Below are 24,128 nucleotides of genomic sequence, written 5' to 3' on the forward strand. Positions count from 1 at the left end.
CAAATACATGTCAGCACTGCAGACAGGCAGACACACATCACCATGTTGAGCCCAGCATGTTGCCGTCGGTGCACATCACCACACTGTGTCTCCAGACTGAAGCGGTCTTTTGCAGTTTGCTCCACCTGTAGTTTTGCCTGCAGGTGAGAGTGTGAGGTTGAGTTGCTGCTGACTGGCATTGTGAAGCTGATATGACCCACATTTGCAGCAGTGTTTGGTTTGTGATTAAGTTAGACAAGAGTTTATACTTTAAAGGAGGGGTTACTATATTTTCTGGGTCTGTGTGTGTAAACTGAAATGTTTCCTGGCTGTGACAGAGCCGGAATCATTTTTAACACGGCTGACTGGGATGTGTTTTAGCTGTGTACTTCTTCGTGCATCATGCTTTTTTCTGTCATTAATTGTTTAGTGTAAAATGTGTCTACTTTCATTTAGTCTCTAATACGTAGCTAATGTAATGTAACTAGAGTATAACATCATATTGTGAAAGAAGAGAATTCAGTTATTATTAGAATAATCCTCCAGTAGATATAAACTTTAACAAGTTGACTTTATCAGCCACACGTCACAGACAGTTATTTACACTTAGACTAAGTCCAGTGGTTCCCAGTGTAGGGTTGGGTTGCTTATATTAATATAAGAACATTTAAACCACAACAGAAAGTTGGTAGGAAATATTTGTTGGTTGCTGCCATTAACTTATAGCTATCTGAAACACAATGAGGAGACTGATACAACATGTTGTGTCTTGTTTGAAGCCAAAAAGGCAGAGAAACACTGGTTCAACCCATTGGGGTAGGCTATGTTCTATTTGATGAACGTATCATGTGTTTTTAATGTAAAAATCATAATCTGCAAAGGCATCACTAACTACAGAAGGAGTAGAGCAACAAGTAGAATATTTCTGTGTGTGGAAAGGGTCGGATTCTTTCCAACATGTAAAGCACTTTATATGTTGCATGTATGAAAGTTGCTATCTAAATAAAGTTTTGAAGTTTGAAGTGTAGTTGGGACATGTAAGGCTGAAGAGTCGGTTTAGTAGGCCTAAGAAACCAAAAAGGTCAAGGACAACTTTTGGTGTAAATTTCAGCAAAACATTGCACACAACACAACACAACACAACACAACACAACAGTCTTCAACAGGGAGTCTGGGGAGTTTCTGCAGGCGGGTCACATCACTTTTTGGTTGATTAGACTTTTTTTTTTTCATTTCCACATCTTTTTTTTATTTTTTATTTTATTTTTTTTACAATAAAAATGTAAGTTTGAATATCTTGTATCCATGAATGATTATCATGCAATTGTCAGACTTTGTTGATATTGGCATTGAGACTGCCCCTCTACTCACTATATCTTGAATTAAATGCACAATAACATAGGCTACATGACTACCAGGCCCAGATTTTTTTTTTTTTTAAACACAATTTTATTCAATATAGTGAGTGGCTCCCTCCTCCATCTCTCCATCAGTCTGGGGGTCCATGATATAATCAATAGTTCACAAAATGATCTGCCTAAAATTAACATGAAAATAGCATACCTACACTAAGTATGGCACTGTTAAAAAACAAAAAAACAATCATAATATATTTATATAGTAGCCGCCTCGGCTGCAACATTAACGGTGAGGCCATGCAGGGGGCTGGTAGTGTTTCTCCCCATGTGTAATGATCGGTGGTTAAGTTATTCTGGGAACTGTGGGAGAAAATAGCGGCGGTGTAATCCCTGCCAGGCGGACAGACAGAGAGACAGACAGAGAGTCAACACTGGGCTCAAGGTAAGCTCAGCCCACCTCTCCACCGGCTGCAGGCTGCAGCTCCGTCTGAGCCGCGCTGCACTTCAGCTCCGACGACCTCTATGGAAGTGGAGCCTCGCGTGTTTTCAGTCAGTTCTTCGTGGGTAAAGGACGTGAAACAATGTGGCTAAGTAACGTTACGCAGACCTGAGGAGTTTCGTGGAGCTACAGAGCGAGAAAACAACGTTACGCCAGCTCGTGAGCTACAGGTAGGCGAGAGACGGCGGGAGCTAAGCTAGCGAGAGGTAGCGTTAGCCTTCCGCTAAAGACTTCAAAATAAAAGCATAGTAAACTAAATATCGTTGGGTTACTGTTGGTTAGACAAAATAGGGCATTATAGCAGATTATAAAATGATACCTTGGCCTATTAGAATATTTTTTGTTACATTCGTCTTCCTACAATAATTAATCCCTTGAAAAAGATGAATCAGCAATGACAGTAATTGTTGGAAACAGCGCTGTCAAATCTGTTTTAAAGCAAAAATGGCTGCATTAACTGTTGAGAGACATTAAATGAGAAAACTAAATGTTATAACCATATGGTCTTAGACTTAGGCTATTTCTTAAACAGAAGGGATGCTGACTTGTGATAAATATTTGTCAACATTATATTACACATAAAAGTTGTGCAGCTTCTTTTATGGGCCATTTATTGACTCTGTAATTGTGTTGTGTTGCACAGACTGTCTTTTCCCAAAGTGACTCTTGTTCCGCTTTTATCTTGAAGGACCACTTCTGTTTTGAACTTAACTTGCCTTCTGTCAACAAACTTGACACATTTCTGCTTATGACAACAAAAGCCACTTTCAAAGTCAAGTGCTGTAGCTGCAGACCACATACTGCATTTCAGGAAGCAAGTGTATATGTAGTCACATGTAAAACAGTAAACTGTCACAACTTTTGTTAATAATTTTGCTTAGGCTATATCACAAGTAGGAAATGTGTCAAGTTTGTCAGTCTATGTTACTTAGACTAAAAGTCTGGTACCTTGTTTCCCCCCAACAGAGGTGCAGATATGTTTAAAAATAGACAACTCACTGTGTGATACAACAAAAACACACATCAAGAAATTAACATTTCATTTGACTTGTCTCCTGATATCTGATCACTTTGCATTTCACATGAAACCGTATAGGCTGAGGTCTTCAGTAAGAGGAACATTTGGAGCCGTGTGCCGGCTTGAAAACACAGATTGGTCATCAAAGGCTGTTTTGAGGTTCTTGCACAATGGGGAGGTTATTTCAGGAGGTCTCAAGCAGAGTATCACAGTCCAAAGGCTGCGCTTCTGTTTCATCGACTGTCTGCGTCTGTGTTTGTGAAAAGGCCTCGATCACCTTTCTGGAGACTGCCAACAACTTAATGTTGTCTCATAATAAGACAAATCCACTTTCAGCTTTTAAGACAAATTAAGCCTTTGTGACTCACACCCACTTTCAACAAAGCTGGCGGTGCTGCTCACAAAGCTGTGCCTGCTGTCTTGTCTGACAATGCTATACACAGAATTGCCATTGGCTGTTAGTGACTTTGTCTGAGTTAATGCAGACTCATCGCAGGAGTAGCAGTGTGTGATTTAGTCTGTTTATCTCTACCATACCGTTTAAGAGCACCTGTGATTAACGGGGGGGCAAAGAGGAAGGGCAATTTAGGCAACAGTGGTAGCTCGTACTAAATGTGTATATTTATATCTGAGAAATTGATCTGGCTTTAGAAAGTGACAAGAACAACAACAAATTAGTGGCCGAGGTCGGCAGGAAGCGAGCGCCTAGACACAGAGAGAGCGCAGTGAATCAGCAACGGTCTCGGTGGATAGCAACCTTAACCAGATTACAGCTGATTGGATTGAGGCTGTCTTGTGACAGTATAAACTGTTTGTCTCCAGAGACAAAGAAGGACATGGATGTGGAGACACAGGGTGATTGAAGCCTTTCAGTCAGCACGGTCAGACCTCAGCTGAACCTTCCTTGACCCTGCTGCCCTGTGTCGTGACTCCACCCACTGTGGTGGTGTGGAGGTTTGACTGTGATTTCAGAATGATCACTTCAGTTACCCAGGATTTCTGTGCACAGATTAAAGGGATACTTCACCCAAAATCAATAATTCACCAATTTTCTACTCACCGTCATGCCAAGGAAGGGTTTGGAGAGTTCTTCTTTCTGAGTCATCAAAACGCTTCAGGAACTTCCAGGGGGGATTCGGCTGGCAACAGATTTTCATATAATGGTGGTGGATAGAGTTCACTTTTGAATGATCCAAAACACACACTATGAAACATCCAGATACCTCCATACTGCTCGTCTGTACTGACCCAAGTGTCCTGAAGCCGTGACATGAAGAAGTTGTTCAGAAAAAAATAATTTGATCTCTGTTTTTATCCTTGTTGTAGCAGCAGCTCCCAGTGGCTGTACCAGATGTGCTATGAGATGTTCTTCTATGTTTACATCAAACATCCAATGGTTTACAATGATGAACGAACATCTCGCAGAAAATCTTGTGCATGCGCACAAACATCAACAGAGCAAACAACTTTTTGATGTGGCGACTTCAGGACACTTGGGTCAGTAGGACGAGCAGTATGGAGGTATCTGAATGTTTCATAGTGTGTGTTTTGGATGATTTAAAAGTGAACTCTATCCGCTGCTATTATATGAAAACCCGTTGCCAGTCGGACCCCCCCTGGAACTCCTGAAGCGTTTTGATGACTCTGAAAGTTCTCCGAACCCTTCCTTGGCATGACGGCAGATATAAAATTGGTGAATTATTAATTTTGGGTGACGTATCCCTTTAAGTTTTATTTTATAAACATGACTGTGAGTGATCATAAACTGGCGGCATTCCCAGCTTTGTCTGGCATGTGTGTTAGATTATGTGGTACATTTTTCCAGTAAAACAAAAGTATAGCCTACTAGATTCTGACGGGGAAAAAACACACTGCCCGCCATCAAAGTTTTTTTTGTCCTTGGGAACACCTAATCAACATCATCATCATCATCATCATAAATAATAAATATCAAGGTTATTTCCTCATACAGTGTCATAACATGCAACTGTTTAGTATCTGATCTGATAAACACACACAGGAACTGGAAGCATATATATACTGTATGCAACTGGATGGACTTAGAGAAGCTGCTTAAAATGAGTTAGTTGCTGAATCTAAAAGCTTCTTCCCTCTGAGAAACTTGGTTACATGTGTAACTTTCTGATCAAATGACCAAATAGGAAACAGCATCTTGCATTGAATAGTTTGCTAACTAAATCATCCAGCATCAAACAGGCTTAACCTGCAAATAAGGTTATTAGCTCATCTGGCTCCTTCCTGGATACATTTTTGGCAGCAGCATGGGGAATAACTCAACTTAAGGTGGAGCTTTGCGTGCAGACAGTGGCATACTGACAGATGTATTATAGTCATGAGACAGAGAGGAGGTTGCAGCTCTTAGTGTAGATGAGGCAACATTCTTTGTTTACTTTTTGATCAATTGTTTAATCCGAGTTCCAGGAAGCCCACGCAGACTAAATAAGACTCAAGTTGGATGAATGAAACAACCTCATGGCCCAACTCACATTTGATATAATGAGAATGTTTACCCCCAGGATGTTTGTGTGGATGACTGTGACATGTGATGTGTTTCATACGTTTTGGACATTTTCTGAATGCGGTTAACATGCAAAATGTGGTTCCTCTGCCAGACAAGAGCACAGTCTGGTGTCCAAAAATTCCCAGGTAGAAGGTCACAGGTTTTTTTTTTAAAACTTTTTTCCCCTCTTTTTTAAATAAGGTTAGCAACTGTCAACAGTGCAGGTTTGTGTGCTGGTTTGAGTAAATGAAAATCAACCAATAGGTCAATCACAGTACTTTAGCTGTGGGGTTTTTTGAAAACTGAAAGTTAGTTTTTTTTTTTAACATGAACAAACACAATCAAAGGCTGCATCAACATGAGCACGTTTTGTGCAGATCAGAGCAATTTTAAGGAATATACATACTTTCACCATCTCACCAGTCAGTGATTTATGTAATCTGATTACAATCCTGCAACCATTCCCATTTGAACATTACCATTTAAAAGAGTAGCCTAGCTACTGGCTAGTCAAGCACAGTTAGAAGCTTGCCATAGCCTTTCAGCTAAACTACAGCGGTGCCTTCATTTTCCCCTTCGCCTCACATCTGGGATCAGATATCCCTCTTGCAGGCCCTTAACCTCAGGCTTAAGGTGAAAAGACCCCTTATCTATTAACAACAGGCTCTTCATCTCCCATCCAGGCTGCTGTGATCACAGATAATCAGTCAGATGTAACCTCTGCCACCAGGAAGCCCCAGTTGTTTGAACAGGTCAGGAGCTGACGTAAAGCTTCTGGCCAATTAGAGATAATACATTGGAAAAACTGCACGCAGGGGCCTATTTCCATCAGCACCTGTAATTATACCAGAACAGGTGGTAACGACTTCCCCTCTCCCAGAGGAAAAATATGGCGCAGGGCAGGTGTGTGTGTGTGTTTGTGTGTGCATTTTAAAAAGAGAGGACATTTGATGTGCAGGTGAGAGGGAGAAACAAAGTAGATGGGTTTTAAATGTCCTCATATTTGGGCTGTTATGAAATGACAGTGCTACAACAAGCAATATCAGCATGGATAACAATGCACAGCAACTAGGTGCAGATGTTGCAGGGGGATACGGAGAAAATTATAGACCTTACTCCTTTGGGAAATTAAATGAGGATTTTATTTGATAAGAAGATAAACAGCAATGGATTAAAATTTCATTTGATGCTGATACACATGTTGTATAGCAAACGGCAGCGCATGAAAAATGATAAAGCAAGCAGAGAAGAACCATGAAGTAAGGAAAATAAAATGAATGGATGGTTGAAATAGATAACACAGGTTGAAATGAAGAGAAGTAATGGATACAAATTAGCATAAAGAGCTGACATAGCAAGTAATACTAGTCATAGCAGTAGGTTCATTACCTGTAATTGTCGGTGCAAGCTATTTTTAGAACGACGGAGCAGTGCCGCGAGCTGCTCAGAGCTATAATAATTGATATAATAATATAATAATGGAACGTAACGAGACTGAGTTGTTTTGCAGAGACTGCTTGTCAAAAAACTGCCCCCGACGGGAACACGCATCAGTGGTTTTGTATGAATCTATCTCCCTCTAAAACAACTCTGTCTGGTAACGTTGTGTTATTATCTCATAGTGTGGTGAATGTGCAGCTCACAACTTGTCCACCAGAGCGTTGTGGAGTTGTTGGATTGTGTATTTGATGAGTTTGATGAGGGAAACCAAGAAATCCCATGAGCCTCCGTAGCGTAGCTCTGAGCAGCTCACGGCTCTGCTCCGCCGTTCTAAAAATAGCTTGCACCGACAATTAAAGGTAACAAACCTACTGCTATGACTATAGGGATTATGGCAATGGGCCAATTTGCCAAAATGTTCAAGTATCCCTTTAAAGTCATAGATAAACAGTTGGCATAGTTAAGTAAAAGGAAAGGACTGAACAAAAATGTTAGGTAACGGTTGAAAGTGCAAAGTAAAGGCTAACTGATCAAACAGCCAAATTTAGTGTGTAAATAGTTACAATAGTAACTAATAGTGGCAAATAATATCACTAAACATGTGCAGCAGACAAAAGAAAGACAGGTGTTCCTACATGACATCTGTTTTTCCGTTGCTTTTCAGCTCTCATTACAGATGGAGAGTGTGAGCCTCGTTTTTCCTCCCACATGAAACCATTTGCTGCAAAAACAGCATCAACATGCATCTACATTGACCCGAGCCACCCAATCTATCACAGTGAACACCGAGCTGCTTCCCACAGACTTTCTGCTGAATCGTTCCTTCGCTGAGTGTTTTCATTTTTCTGTGTCATACTTTTGCTGTACAGTACTTGTTGTCAGTCACCACCCACAGGAAGGAGATGTCAGTGCTGCTGGGGGGAAAAACCCTCTGCTTTAACAACTTTACAGCCAGGTCCTCGCTTTTGGTCCCGAAATGTTTCAAGTGTGAGGTGCAAAATATATTTTCAAAACATCTGAGTCAGTTGACAGCGGTACATCAGGTCAGCCATCTGCACAACCTCTGAGGTGCTCTATCTCTCTGTGGACATCTGGGTGAGCGCAGACACTGGCCCCGTTTACACAAGCACAAGAGTGAGCTTTATTTCTGCTGAATAGAGACATTGAATGTGGTGTAAACCAAGAGAATCAGACTTTGAATGTTTGCATCACTGCTGTGTTGATTTTGAAGACAGAGTCCACTTGTTTTGTCCCCGTATGCTTTTTTTTGGGAAGAACTGTATTTGAGGCCAAAACCTTGACACAAACAAATCATTTTTCTTTTTCTTTTTTTTCTTTTTTACACAAGTGTAGATGAAAGCGGAGTGAGCGGAGCCTGCTGCTAACACCGAGCTGTGTGTTTGTGTATTCAGGGCCAGGAACATGACTGAGCAGCAGGAGCAGAGCGAAGAAACAGGCCTGCTCTCCACTCAGGACCTGGACCCCTCCAAGGACGACGACACACACGGCCACTTCAGGCAAATCTCGCACACACACACACACACACACACACACACACACACACACTGCCTCTGCAACACTTGCTGTCTTTCCTGGCTCTCTTTGCCCTACTCGCCATCTGTATCCTGTGCACGGCCATGGGTCACAGCCCAGGGAGATTTATTTTCACAGCACTTATTTTTTTGCTTTTGTTTCAACAGGTTTTGATGTCAAACAATGGTCAAATATGCGCACAAATGCATACAAAGTGATGGCAAGCAGAGATTTTTTCTTTTCCCCTACAGGCCTGGAGAGAAAAGCCAGCAGCTTTTAAAATGTGAATTGCATGAGTGATATGAGTAATTAGGTGTTTAAATCAATTCCAACATGTTGTGTTTGGTATTCACACAGTATTTGTGTGTGCCTGCAGACAGGGGACATGTGTGTGTGTGTATGTCTGGTTGTGTGTGTGTTATATAAGATGGATTCAAGGCAGGAGCAGTGAGTAATCCGGTGAATCTGTCCTGGGATGGGATTTAGCTCTAAAGCATGGTGTGTGCTGGTATAGTCACCGAAATGGGAGGGGCTTGAATGCTTTATGCAAACGTCTATCACTCAGCGAGTAGTGTGTCTGTTCTGTGTTCACCTGGACACTCCTCTTGTGTGTATGTAATATTTCTGGTTGCAAAGGTTTGTTTAAATACGTGATGATTTATTTCCCCTCGGGGGGAGTGGGAGGAATGGGGGCAGACACAAAAAGACTAAAACAAGCTGTCATAAGTCATTGGCCCTGAACGTTGTTACGGCTGATGAGCCAGCAAACAATATGATCACTGCACACAACCTCTTCCACGTGACATATTTTACTCAGTGTTCATATAAAAAATTTAGAATAACATATTTAGAGTACAGAGAGTAATCAGACAGTATAGCCTACTTCAATATTTGTGCTCATTCACAGAGAATAACTATTACTAAATGTTTGCAGGGCATTTGTCTTAATCCTATATTTCTTATATTTAAAAGAATCAAAATTATTGCACATTTATAGAGGACCTATTATGGCCATATTTGGTTTTCATCATTTTAAATAGTATCACATGGTTCAGTGTTCCAAAAAATATTTTTTTCTCATACTTTTCTCTATTCACCCTGTATGTTACACAAGCCAGTACAAAACAGGAGTTTAAAAAGCTGTTAAAACAGTATCTTGTAATATTTTATGTGTATGACCAAGGATATGAAATGCCCTTTTCTTTTTCATTATGAAATACTGTTAGATTAAAAAAAAAAAAATCTTTTATACTTTCTTGTGTGGTGTAGCCTATTTGAGAACTTTGGAGGTGAACTATTGTGTCTGTATGTTGTGTGAGTGGTGTGTACTGGACCCCAGGAAGAATAGCCATGCCATTGGGCAAGTGCCACTGGGGATCCATAATAAAAGTAAAGTGTGAAACATTGTCAGAGCTGAGGCACAGGGTGTAACTAAAGATGGTTGCCTTTGTGACATCACTCATAGGTTTTTGCAGGGCAGGTTGTTCCATAGTTACCATCTTACCAGTACCTGACTCCACCCAACTCCTGGCTAATGTAGAAATGGGCACAGAGGTGTGATGTGTCTGGAGCTGAGACTTTTTGAGCCAGAGTCTGATTCTGAACAAAAAAGATGACAGAACCGATCCTTCTTCACAATTTGGATTATTGTAACAGAAAAGTGGATAATTGACCTGGGCTAATGAGGTGTAGCATGTCGATATTGACACGTTTGTTTGAGCATTTGTGTCATGACTACACTGCTTCTCATCGATGTGATGAAGTCGCCGGCAACACAGTTAAACATGACAGATCAACAATACCAACGCGGGCTCACTGGCTTCATTGAATTCCTCATTTTGCCACATTAGGAGTGAACTACGGAAGTAACCACCGTAAAAAGCCGATCTCTGGCTGTGTGTGGTTTCTGAAGCGGTGTCGGGCTCACACTGTGATGTTTGGAGCAGAGGAGGGACTTGTGGAAAAACATTTGGGAGTATACTCCGGGCAGTTGAGAACACAGTGTCTTTTCAGCCTGGCTACAGCGCTGAGGAAAACTCTTCATTAGAAGTCGTCATGTGGGGACGTCCCGTTGACAAGTGGACAGCACCAGGGGACGTGTTGATGTCAGACTTAACAAGGCCTTTTATACAAATAAAAAAAAACTGGGTTTCTGCCTTAAAGGGATAGTTCAACATTTTGGCAAATTGGCCCCTTGCCATAATCCCTATAGTCATAGCAGTAGGTTCGTTACCTTTAATCGTCGGTGCAAGCTATTTTTAGAAGGTCGGAGCAGAGCTTTGAGCTGCTCAGAGCTACGCTACGGAGGCTAATGGGATTTCTTGGTTTCCCTCATCCAACTCATCAAATACACAATCCAACAACTCCACAACGCTCTGGTGGACAAGTTGTGACCTGCACATTCACCACGCTATGAGATGATAACACAACGTTACCAGACAGAGTTGTTTTAGAGGGAAATTCATGCAAAACCGCTGATGCGCGTTCCCGTCTGGAGCAGTTTTTTATCAAGCAGTCTCTGTATTTCCCTCTAAAACAACTCTGTCTGGTAACGTTGTGTTATTATCTCATAGCGTGGTGAATGTGCAGGTCACAACTTGTCCACCAGAGTGTTGTGGAGTTGTTGGATTGTGTATTTGATTAGTTTGATGAGGGAAACCAAGAAATCCCAGCAGCCTCCGTAGTGTAGCTCTGAGCAGCTCACGGCTCTGCTCCGACCTTCTAAAAATAGCTTGCACTGACAATTAAAGGTAACGAACCTACTGCTATGACTATAGGGATTATGACCATGGGCCAATTTGCCAAAATGTTAAACTATCCCTTTAAGTGTAAATTTAGAGCCTCATGACTCTGTGGACTATTTACAAGCACGGAAAGCTAAATGACACACTATAGGAAAAGTAAAACCCAGGAAAGAATAATAGGTCCTCTTTAGGCCTTTTCCAGTGATTTTCTTTTTGTGAAATGTTTCAGCTGGAAGCACAAAGTTTCCTGAGAAAAGATCCCCCCTCTTGTTCCATCCCCACCATCATGTGTTTGCAGTTCAAATAAAAGTTCCTCTATACAGCTCGTGCAGCGTCTGCTGTGGCCACACTTGGATTATGTAGCATGTGGCAGTAATTACACTGTTGGTCCGGAGCAGTTGAATCTTCCATAATTTCCTCGCTGACAATGTTTGGGCTTCTACATCTGGTCTCCTAAAGAACTGAGACCTGTGGATGTGAATAGTTTGACTGTAGAAGACATAGAGATCATTTGCAAATGTTTGTGCCTCTCTCATCATCCCTATCTCTCTCACAGTGAGTGTCTCCATGTCTCTCAGCTCTGTCAGTCCCAATTTCTTCTCCTCCTGTTGAATTATTGACCGGGAGTCCACTGCTACCGGCCCACCGATGGGAGGTGTTCGCTTTCTAATTTAGGATTCAATTTAGGATTCTTTGAGCTGGTAATTAGTTTCACTATCCAGCCTCACAGCCAAGGGCACTGAGATACATGGACAAGGCACATGACACACACACACACACGCACTTGTAGAAGGTCACATTTTGCTCATAAGGAGAATAATCTGATGCACAGGTTTAGGGATCAAAGTCAGTTGTGTTGTTATGGCTTATAATTCCTCATGTGCAGGACAGGTTCACTTCAAGAACACTGTGTAATCCACAGTTCACTGAACCTCCTGGCACCAACAGCTGATATATTTTGTTGCTGTTGCTTGTTGCTTTTGTGATTTTCATGTTTTTTCTTTTTACTTCAGCTGGAAAATTCGACGGTTCCTCTTGGGCCCTTGGAATAATGTCAAAAATAAACTAAGAGGCACTTCGTTGGTGCTGTCTTCTTTGACAACTGTCCATTATTTCCCCCCACCTATTATCCCGGCTTGACAGCGTTTTACCTCGAGGCGCGGCGCTCACAGCTCTCTGCCGGCGCCGCAGCGGGATTCGCCCTGTAGCAGTTTTCTTGATTCACTCACCTAGATGCATCCGCAGTATTGATTAAGACCTGGCTGGATCTTGTATAAAAGAGAGAGACAGATGGAGAGTGAGAGCGAGGACTGGAGCGCCAGTGAGTCCCCACAGAGCCTCCTGTGTTTTTAATAATCACTCTCTCCTCCTCCACCTGGGAATGCAGAGCCACTGTGGATCCTATTTATAGGCAGCGACCGGCAGGCAGTGAGAGCAGCACACATGCACTATTGTTCATAACATGGTCACAAGATAATGGGACGTCTTTCCTCTGAGAATGGCTTTAATGGGTGAAAAAGAATAGATTTGAATCACATCCACATAAAATAATCAAATATTTGACAAGGGGGGAGTATTTGACCCATCTGATGACCTGATTCGTAATCTAAAATTAATTTTAAAGCAGAAGTAAGCGGAATGTTTGTGTTAATATAAGTCTTAAATAGTTGTATCTTCCGACAGCAATCACTTCTATAGAGTGTTTGGTCTGAAACACGGGTCTGTCAGTCACTCTGCTCTGCTGTAAGCCGAGGAGAAAACTTTCCTTGTATCCTACAACCTTTATCCAATGAGGAGAGAGAACGGCATAAAGGGGCGGTCCTCTCTGTGTGTGCAGCCAAGGGATGTGCGTGAATGTGGTGACGTAGGGACGAGGGCGGGGACTGCTAACTCCATCTGCTGACAGGAAGTTAGCCAAAACCACCGGATCACTTACTTCTGCTTTAAATGCTTTGAAATTTCGATTTTAAAGGTTTAAATCTTATTATATATATATATATATATATATATATATATATATATATATATATATATATATATATATATACTGTATATCATATACTTTTACTACATTTGGATGCAATTTTTTATTTTTCTAATGTACAGTCTGTAAGTAAATACTCTGCAGTATTATACTGGGCTGTGAATCAGGTGAAGTGACACAGGGGAGAGATGCAGAGGAGGTTTTCTGCTGCTGCTTTTAAAGAGAATGTGTGATTTAAAGTGTCCAGCAGGTCTGGCAGCGGTGTTACAGCTGCACTGCTCTGCTGTAAACAACAGCCTCATCCTGGTCTCTCTCTTATACACACACCTTTATGGCGTCTGTCAACCCCCACTGCTCCCTGACACTATAACCCTGCTTGGGTGAATGGCTGGATGACTGAAGTAATGTTCAGCAGGACACAGTGCAGCCTCCGGTACAGAACTGTGTACATTTCATTCAGTTGTTGAAGACTAGAACAGAAACATTTGAAGTGGTGTTGTATAATCAGGTACAAGGATCCAGCCTGAGAGGCTGGTGATGCTTTTACTGGGTAACGGTAGTCCTCCTTCACCCTGACAGTTGTGGTTTGATGGAACAGTCTGACTTTATGTTCCGTTTAATATCATTTTCAAGATCTGTCTCCATGACTCCTGAGGTAACTGCCTGCTGACAGAAACCATGGCATACTGTATAGTTAGATGTTAGCTCTGTAAGTAGACTTTAGCTTAAGATCATTTTCTCAAAGTCCTGTTTGTTGGACAAATGGTGCATTAGTTGCATAATCTCAAAGAATGTGTGAGAAATTACGTTAGATGTGTCCACTTGTTTGTCATTTGCTTGACATTGCAGCAGAGTTAGACAGTCTAAGCAGTTTATTATCTTCACTTTGGTCTTAATGAAACACTGTTTTATTTGCACCTTTCTGTCCTTTATACTGTAACTTTATGATGTGTGTTTTAACTTGCTCTCTCTTTTTCTTTTTAATAGTAAAGTTATAAACTGCTGCCCTGTCAGTTCTATTGCAGCACTCATTGATATAAGGCTCAGCTAGAATTTAATTGTATTGTTGGCCATCTTTCAACTCCATCAACTTTGAATGAGAAGAATTAAACACTAAGATGCTGCTGATAAACTCTGCTGCCTCCAGTCTGTGCAGAGACACTTAACAAAATGAAAACTCAAACAAAGCAATGAATATTAATTGCAAATGAGGTGACTGGTAGATCAATGCAAGGCACAATTCAGTTTCCATTTGAAAAATCATGTTATTACCAATGATGATGGTTTCTCACTCTTAATAACTCCGAAGTAGACTCCTCAGTTGATTATGTTTTTATTTATTTAAACTCTAAGATTCACATGAACAAGTCAGCGTTTCCATGACATTATGACATGATTTCCTGGGTAAGAAAAGAGCGGCGTGGTTGGAAGCAGCAGAGTTGGTGTGTGAGGGTTGTTTGGGGACAGAGATCTTCTTACCCAGAGGACAATGTGACAGTCCTGCTGCTACACAAGACACTCTGAAGGGTATTTTACCATAATGGCACCTTCCTGTGTACAGTGAAGGACACTGTTCAAGGAGAATACAAATGTGGTGCCGTCATGTGGTGATGTTAGAGGTTGTTGTGAGCAGCCATGTTGGAGAGAGAGAGAAAGGTCTTCATGGAATATTCAGAAATAGTCTTTAACTGTGTCTAAAAGACAATATTTTATGGAAATATCACTTTTTGAAGGCTCTAACATATATCTGGGTGTTTGTCTTGCCTTCTGGCCCCCAAAATGTGAGAATTGACCAATCTGTAATATGTTGTAATATGTAACCCCACCCCTACCTGGTACCAGTAGAAGGGGCGGGCAAGCAGTGGTTCATTTGCATTTAAAGGGACAGACACTGAAAGCAGCCGTTCTGAACAGGGCTGTTTAGAGAGGATGAAAAGAGCTGTGATGTTTGATCCTCGGGGGATTTTGACCAAAGAATGTCACAGACATGTCTTTAAGACACCTGGGAACTATTTTAACTTGTGGAAAGGGGGCAGAATATGTCTCCTTTAACCTGCACTGCCTGTGTATAGTAGTAGTAGTAGTAGTAGTAGTAGTAGTAGTAAAAAACATGTTCAATCTGTGACAACTGACCATTAGGTCAAGCGCCGTCCTCCTTCAGCCCTGTTTCTACCACTGTCAATATTCGACAGCTTAAGACAACAGCAACAGATTAACATGCAAGTAAATTTGGAAATATTGGATCATTGATTTTTCAGGAAAAAGTTTGTGTGTGTGATTCATAGTTCCAGCTAATTATGGGTACATTTCCTGAAATCGTTACACAGATGATTACAGGTCTGATTTCAGGTGTGATTTACGCTGTGTCTACTCCTTGTTGTCAGCTGGGATTTCATCCATATTGTTTTTCTCGTTCTTGGTGCATAAAGAGATCACACCAGGACAGCCAGCTGACAGCGGCGGTCGTCCTCCATGTTTGTTTGTCCTCTGAAGTCAGTTTGATCACGAGTTTCTTTGAGTTCAATGGTTACTGCAGCTGAATCATTTAGTGTGTGTTGGTGTTATCAAAACACTGTGGTCTCACATGTTTTTTAAATGGTTACGATTTGAAAATTGGGTAACACACAAGTACATACTATTAAGCATTAGTTAAGCATTAATAAATACTGAATTCTTCAATAACATATGAATACTCATTAGTATGTAGTTTATAAATACAGTTAGTGCTTATCAATGATGAGTAAAACATTTTTAACTGTGTTTATAAACTACATACTAATGAGTATTCATGTGTTATAAATGATGAGTTCAGTATTTAATGCTTAATAGTGTGTGTACTTATTATAATGTGTTCAGAAAATGTCAAATGTGAAAAATATTACTCATGAAAGCAAGAACATTTCTTTTTTTTCTTCAAAACATCTACAGCGAAGACCACTCAAGTGAAAAAAGCTAAATCATCCCAGAGAAGCTGTAGACACTTTGAGACACAGCTTCAGTTTGTTAAACCTTTATCCTGTCAGTGTCAACACGAGAACGATGAAATCGAGTGTCAGCTAATCAAGTCAACGTCAGCTTTATCCAGCTGCCTTGTTATATAAGGGCAGTCTTGTGTAAGGTGTCTTATATGCACTTATACTACATACAGTACTGTGCTAAAAGACTGAGGCTCAGGCCGAGGCTAGCTACTGCAGGCTCCATCCGCACACACTGATGATCCATGTCAAAGGAGGATTTAATGCAGACAAAGCAGATTGCAGCTCATTTGCAAGTAATCAATCAAGGTAGCAATACCCCAAAAAAAGTGCATTAGGAGTCTTATACAAGTAAAATACATTTTTGTTGCCAGACATATGCATATGTATTAAAAGCAAATGATATGTTTGATGTATGAAACAACTTAAACTGTCAGATGAATAAGATAAGATAAGTTCATTTTCTATTTGTCCCACAGTGGGGAAATTTAAGAGGATGTACCGTAGTGGCAGACAACAGCAAAGAAATGTATAGCACAGATAATAAATAGCAAATGGCAATAGCAGTAAAACAAAAACATTATTAGTAATAAAGTATTATTAATGAATAATAATTTTTAAAAAAAACATATGTATATATAAATTATATATAAATTCCAATCCAATCATGTTTTTGCGTCTGTCAGCTGCAGGGAGGAAGGACCTGTGGTAACACTCCTTTGGGTGAAGGAGCCGGTCACTGATGGAGCTCTGTCTCTAGTCCAGTCAGGATGTCCCTCATGGGGGGGGGGGGGGGTCACTGTCCATCAGAGTAGAGGGAAATAGAAAGGAATTTAAAAAAAAAAAGTTTGTCTGAGTGGAGGACAATTTGTTATAGAAACAGCAAAATAAAAGACAAAGTACAAGTGTTTGTCTGCAGTCTGTAAGTATTTATATCTGGGCTGTGGAACTTCCTGCACTATTAGCAGTAGTAGCCTGTGTTTATATTTGACATCATAACAAAAGTAGAGGCTTGCAGATGAGGGCTTCTAGATGTGTACAGCAAACACACTGTGCTCCCTCTCTCTCTGTCTCACTGTGAACAATGGCCTCCACAGGGTGAGCTGCCAGTTCCTCCGTTTTATCAGCATCTCCTTGAGCAGGAGTGCTTCATATCAGTGTCGTGTTACATTGTCCTCGGCTCACCATCAATCACACGGCGCTCACTGAAACATACAGAGAGAGAGAGAGAGGGAATAATCCCTCAAAAACACGCGTCTATTCAGACTTGATTGTTGCGGCGTGCGTGTCGTCTTCTGTGAGGCGTCTTAACTGTGACAGCGGTTCAATTCAATGACATTCTCCTTACAGGGCTGATTATCTGCTGCATGGTTCTGTCTGCATAAGCAATAGATATGGGTATCGTGCTGTGACATCTGCTACACTGCTCTGAATATTCCTCCTGAGGCCAGCGTGATGCCAGTGATGTGTGTGTGTGTGTGTCTTATGTATTCTGACTATAAAAAGAGCAACATGGATAATCTCTTGGCATGGCCACTATTTGTGTTCAAACAACTCCATATTTATGTTTGATTGTGTTGTTGTGTGACAGCCTCCATCCCTCTGCAGTTATGCACACACTGATGATTAACTTGTCATGTGGAAGCTTTGACCCAGCTGGGATTTTCATGCAATGTTCTCATAGACACAGGCCGACACACACACGCACACAAGCTAACAACCATTTGTTATGCTGCCAAGACGACTATCTTTGCCTCCTTCAGGCCAGATGAAAGTATTAATCTGCCTGCAGCTGTGATTGTGTATTGAAGTAGAAAATGTTGTGGTGGATGCATTGTATGTAACACACGTGAAGAATTGACATGTTAATTATAAATGTGTTTTTTTTCCTGTCATTGCAGGTTTCAGCTGATTGAAGACCTGTCCTATGAAGACGTGAAGAAATGTTACAGGGGCTCGGTAAGTCTGCTCACTTAAATGTGTCTTTTTTTTTTTTTTTTTTTTTTTTTTTTATATTTATTTTAGATTTTTTTCAAAAACAAAGTTACAGTTACAAACTGACACAACATAATCAAATCAGGGGAAAATTCAATGTCCACAAGGTGGCAAAGTAAAAATTAAATTAACTCACAGTGACAGCACAATAGAAAGTGGAAAAATAAATAAATAATAATAATAAAAAAATATAAATAAATCAGGTACATTTTACAATAATGGAAGATACTGAGAGAGACATGGGGTAGCATCACTATTCATAGTTCATCGGAAAAATGGTTGCCATACTTTGTAAAAGGTCTTACTTCTTTTCTGCATCCAATCAGTTCTTTTTTTAGGGGCACACGGCTATTGATTTCACCAAGCCCCATTTTAATTGGAAGGGGGGCATCAGATTTCCACTTTATCTTAAATGTGTCTTTGACCGCAACTTCCAATTACATCCCAATGTTTAATTCATAATAAATGTGACACTCACCTGTTAAAAAGCCACTTTCCTGCCAAGGAGAGCATTCATTTTGTGATTTCTCTCTGTTTTATTCTTATGTTTTATTTTGATACATCTCACACTGATATGTGATAACATATGTGGTAACAATTGGATGCAAAAGGCTGCAGCCTTTAAACCAAAACATGATGACAATCTGATCATTATTCATTATCATCTACTGCTTATTTGTCTTTTGAAAATCTTACATGATGATGATCATACCAAGTCAGAAAAACTAACATGCTGCCACAATAAATATGAGATTCATCATCTCTAACTGTTTCCATTCAACTTATAAATAACTAAAGAACAATTTATATCGCTGACAACAGCTCAGCAGTGTTTCAGTTTCAGTTAATCTATTTGACAAGGGACAATGTACATTAATAAAACATTGTAAAAAAACAAATGTAAATGCACCCGAGTTAGCCAAAAAAGCTAGTTTTCATCGCCAGTCCCTCTGCCTGATGATAAAAGGCAACCTTAAAAAAGAGCAACAATGAGGTAAAATACCAAAGACACATTCAGTTCACATTAAAGCAGAAGTGAGTGATCCGGTCGTTTTCGCTAATGCTGCGTTCCAGGCAGGCTTTTGAAATCATAAATTACAGCTTCAAGTCACAACTTACGACTTTGTAGCGTTTCAGGCAACCCACTCGTGTTTTTCCGACCTGTTTTACCGGTGAAAGTCACTATAACGGCCACTCGTAACTTCCGACCGGTGAACTCGTACCAGATCGAACTGGTATGACTTCACGGTCGGAAAAATACGAGTTTCCTTGAACGCACCATAACAGTCCTCGTCGCTACGTCACCACATTCACGGCGTTCCTTGGCTGCACACACAGCCCTGCATGCCGTTCTCTCTCCTCATTGGATAAAAACTGTAGGATACGATAAATGTTTTCTCTTCGGCTCAGAGCAGAGCAGAGGGACTGAGAGACCCGTGATTCAGACCAAACACTCTATGTAAGTGATTGCTGTCGGAAGATATAACTATTTAAGACTTATATTAACACAAATATATCACTTACTTCTGCTTTAATAAATATACATTTGTAAGGCCATAACACACATTTGCGATGGCACAAGGTAGTTAGTGCTCATAATATAATCAGTTCTTAGTGATCACATCATAGGGCATCAGCAATACATAGTATTAAGGAGCAGGATTCATTAAACAAATCACTATAACTATCTGGTTACTACATATAGGAAGATACATGACAGAATACTCAATGTCTGTACTACATATGTAGTAACTATCTGGTTACTACATATAGGAAGATACATGACAGAATACTCAATGCCTGTACTTCATATAGGAAAATATATGACAGAATACTCAATGCCTATACTACATATGCAGTAACTATATGGTAACTACACATAAGTAAATATATGACAGAATACTCAATGCCTATACTACATATGTAGTAACTATCTGGTTACTACATATGGGAAAATACATGACAAATACTGAATGCACGACATAGTTAGTGCTCACATTTTTGGTTGTCAACAAGCCAGAATGTTTTTTATACACATAATTGTACATGATCTTGTTATTACTTCATGATGTACTGTAGAAGATGTCCTGCATGATTCCCCTTGCTCTCCCTTCCTCCCCTTATTTTCTCATCCATCACCACCTGTCACTGTAGACTAGAGTAGAAAACAGATTCCCTGAATGTCACATCACAAATAGATAAGTAATAGAAGTTAAGTTGCAGAAGTAAGTCCATCATTTTTCACAACAACATATGAACAGGCAGCATTTCTCTGGGAAAAGCCCCAAAGATGATGATGATGATGATGATCGAGCCCCGTACATTACTGTAACACACGTTGAGCGCCGCATCACTGAGGACAGAAGCTGCTCCGGCACGTGCTATTAATAGAAAGACAAAAACAGGAGGAGGCAGACAACAGCAAGTTGAGCAGAAGGAGAGATAGATAGATGAGGCGCAAGAACGGGACGGAAAACTAGGGAGCGATAACTGTGGCGGCAGAGATAAGAAGAGCTGGAAGTGAGTGTGAGAGGTGAGGGAGGAGAGCAGGGGATGAATGAGACCTCTTGTTGTGTTCATGGAGGACAGAGTGCATGATTTTCCTTGAGAGACAAACACTTCCAGGTGTCACAGACCGACACGACAGGGAGGAGGAGACGCTGAGGGAAAGGCAGGAAGAAAGAGACAAGACAGAGCGAGAAAGGGATTTCAGCTGAGTGCCTACGTGTGGCAGAGTGTGTTGTGTTTTTCAGCTGAGAATGATGAAGGGCAGAGTGTGTGTGTGTCGAGGAGGGAGAAGGAGAGGGAGGGTGTCAGCCGGGTGCTGCAGAGTGTAGAGTCACTGGAGGAGTGTTAGAGAGAGAGGCAGCCTTGTGGTTTCTGAGACAGCTCAGCTGTAAACTGAGGCGCTTTAATAGTCTCTGTGTGTGTAGGTGTGTGTAGGTGTGTACGTTAGACCCAGCCGTGTGTGTGTTGTGTTTGTAGACTTAGAGGTAGTTGGACAGAAGCAGCAGCCCGTCCCCCCCCCTCTGCTCCCCGTACTGACCGTGGACAGTGGGGACAGTGTGTGTCTTGCAGCGGCTTGCTCCAGGCCTTGGATGTGCGCGAGTGTGTGTGTGTGTACGGTGCCAACGTGCTGAGCCTGGTGCAGAGCTCTCGTCCTCTGAGGGAGAGGGTGGTGTCGGCGGCGGGCGGAGCGGGCGTGGCCGGCGGCGGCGGGGGCAGCGGCAGCAGAGCGGCTGGGGGAGCCGGTGTTAGCGCTGTGCAGGCAGGCCGGTCCACCAAGGAGCTGCTCATGACTCTGCCCTGTCCCTCTGCACAGACTGTCAGCAAGTACAACTCCCAGTACCACAAACTGTTCCAGTGTGTGCCCAAGGATGAGATACTCATGAAAGGTACTGTCTTTTTTTGTTTTACACAACTTTCATAGTTCAACTTGTAAATATTCTAATTCTATTCTCCTGCAAGCTGTTCACACCAGACTGATGTTATGTGTGTTTTAATGTGATTTAGACCTGAAATGATTTATCTGTCTTTTTACTTGAGATGCATTTAACTGAACTAAACTGACTAAACTAAATAACTACTGTAAATCGTAAGTTATTTATCAAACAAAACTGATTGAAAATGTTTGACTTCTTTTCTCTTTTAGATCGTTATCATTTTGAATGAATCTTTGGAGTTTGCATAACAAGCTCTTTAAATAGTTCCTGTTCGGGTTGGGGGAAAAAATAGCATTGCATTTGTTTAGTTTTCTGACCATGTGAAAGTAAAATAAATAACTTTGATGAATGAACAAGTCATGAAATAAACTAATAGCTGTGGTCCAGCTCTATAAAACTGTCTAGTCTGTCAAATCTACTCTTAATTTTCATAATCTATTCTGATTTGATTAATTCATCTCATTGTTCAGTAATATACAGTGTATATATTTATATTTATTATATATCATATAGATTTACATTATATTTTCTATGAATGTGTCCTGTATCTTTTTTATAGTTTTTTATTGTGATGGGAGCAGATGAAGGTTGTGTCATGTTGCAGCATCTTCAGTGTCCTGTCTGGGTTTCACTTGTATCTTTCTGTCTTGTCAAGAGTTGAGTTTCTGTCAGAAAAGTAAGATTTCAGTTGGAATGTACAATAACACTGATAACAAAACTCCCAATCAGCAGAAAGTGGCAGCATCTTTAATACATTAGTATCATTTACAATATTCTTGCTCCATTCATAAAGCAACAGTCACAGTAAACAAACATTTTTAACTGTTACACAGTTTAGTTTTAATGTACTTGTCAGAGGTTTGAGCTGTTCATCCTGACACCGTTTCCAGCTTTGATTTCTTCTCACTTCATGTCTGTGTTTGACTGAGCTCAGATGAACACTTGGACTGTCAGAAGTCTGCTCCAGCAGCTTCCTCTGCAGTGTCAACTCCTCTGTCTGCACAGTTCAGCTCAGTTTGCTGTGAGCTCCGATGCTCCGTGCAACCTATGGAAATCAAACCTATGATGTGAAACTTGCGAGATGAATGATTTCGACTCATGAGGCAGTTTGAGGTGTCTGAGATGTTGTTTTATTAAATCTGTGTTTTTTCTTTTCTTCCCTTCCAGTTTGCAGTTCTTGAAGTTGTAACACTGATGTTTTTTTCTCTCTCTGTCTTCTGTCCTCAGTGTACTCCTGTGCTCTTCTCAGAGATATCCTCCTCCAAGGCCGCCTCTACATCTCCAGAAACTGGCTGTGTTTCTGTGCCAACCTCTTTGGCAAAGACATCAAGGTGCGAGTGACTGACGGACAGTTTAATAAAGTCAAACTCAAACTGACTGACAAACTTGAACCAAGTAACTGTGGGAGACAATCTGACAAGCGGACTGGACAAACTGACAGTTTATTTAACTGAGAGTCAGTCAGGATTATAGTCTGACTTCCAGCCTGACTTCCACGCTTTAAATCTCTCTGTGCGTGTTTGCAAAACTGAACTTGGACTGTACCGGGAGCAGGCTGCAGACTTCTTGAACCTTTAACCTTCAAAGTTATGTGACTTTCTCTTTCATATGCTGCGAATTGTTCTTTTCCCGTCATTTCCTTGAAACCTCCCCTGTCATCTTAGTGACAATAAGCTACTTATTCAGACTGCATTCCTTACATTCTCACTGAAATGAGACACGTTTTATGTCCTCTAGTTTTTTTTCCAAGGGCTTTTCCTGAGTGTACTTCATCATCTGAGTCAGTGTTAATCTTTCTGCTTTTCTCCATCCTCTCTAGGTGGCTATCCCTGTGGCTTCTGTGAGGCTGGTGAAGAAGCACAAAACAGCGGGCCTCGTGCCCAATGGCTTGGCTATCACCACAGACACCGGCCAGAAGGTAAACACTCCCATGGCAGTCGCTCTGAATTAAAATACTTATGCTGATTAGCGCAGCATGGGTGGTGTGTTTTCCAGGCGAGGTGTGATGGAAAAAACAACATCATGCTATAGATAGAAGCAGAGTTAGAGTCCCAAGCCTGGCAGCACAAGAGAGTGAAGGGTTTTTCCACCATTACTGCAGCGTTCAAAGAGGCATTTTAACTTCCTATCGCATCGGAGGCGACCTCTCGTCAGGTGCTGGTGTTTCTAAAGACTTAATGTGTTTTTCAGCTTCTGTTCTGGCCTCGACAACCCACCAATACCGTCTGCAGATAAGCAACATTAGCATTTGATACGATCTAGGTGATTTAACATCAGCACCAGTCAGTGTAGCACAAAAAAACAAAAAAAAACAGCAGACAGATTAGTCATTTGAAGCTATGACTCATCCACAACCTCCCACCCCTGACACCCAGTGGGCTCTGGAGAACCTCAAGAACAAGTGTGTCAGCATTGCAGCAATTTACAGCTGAGATCATTTATAACTGTCTATTCTGCTCATGAACAACAATGCAGGTATTCCACCTGAAAAGATGCAGCAAGATCTTTTTTGTCCCCATGTTTAATGATATGAACACACGAACAGAGAGAGATAAAAGGGCAAATCATGCTTATTCAAGCACATGATGAAGTTTACTGTTTATATCAAACATAGTTTTTTAGACATCATTTATCAGGGG

General features: G+C 41.0%; 1 protein-coding gene across 3 annotated transcripts in view; it reads left to right on the top strand.

Moving 5' to 3' along the window:
- The first annotated feature begins 1,765 nt into the window (after positions 1–1,765).
- Positions 1,766–24,128, top strand: part of gramd2aa (GRAM domain containing 2Aa) — a 32,206-nt gene continuing 9,843 nt past the window's right edge. Inside the window, exons 1-6 of one of the 3 annotated variants that reach the window (XM_083993668.1) lie at positions 1,766–2,006; positions 8,228–8,332; positions 17,953–18,010; positions 21,102–21,441; positions 22,717–22,820; positions 23,309–23,407. In XM_083993668.1, coding sequence (XP_083849794.1) covers positions 8,238–8,332; positions 17,953–18,010; positions 21,102–21,441; positions 22,717–22,820; positions 23,309–23,407 — 696 coding nt within the window. In that variant the 5' untranslated portion in view covers positions 1,766–2,006; positions 8,228–8,237. The remainder of the gene's footprint in view (positions 2,007–8,227; positions 8,333–17,952; positions 18,011–21,101; positions 21,442–22,716; positions 22,821–23,308; positions 23,408–24,128) is intronic. The other 2 variants (XM_083993669.1, XM_083993670.1) reach the window with 2 other exon arrangements.

This window comes from Trachurus trachurus (assembly GCF_905171665.1).
Source record: "Trachurus trachurus genome assembly, chromosome: 3".
NCBI classification, from domain to species: domain Eukaryota; kingdom Metazoa; phylum Chordata; class Actinopteri; order Carangiformes; family Carangidae; genus Trachurus; species Trachurus trachurus.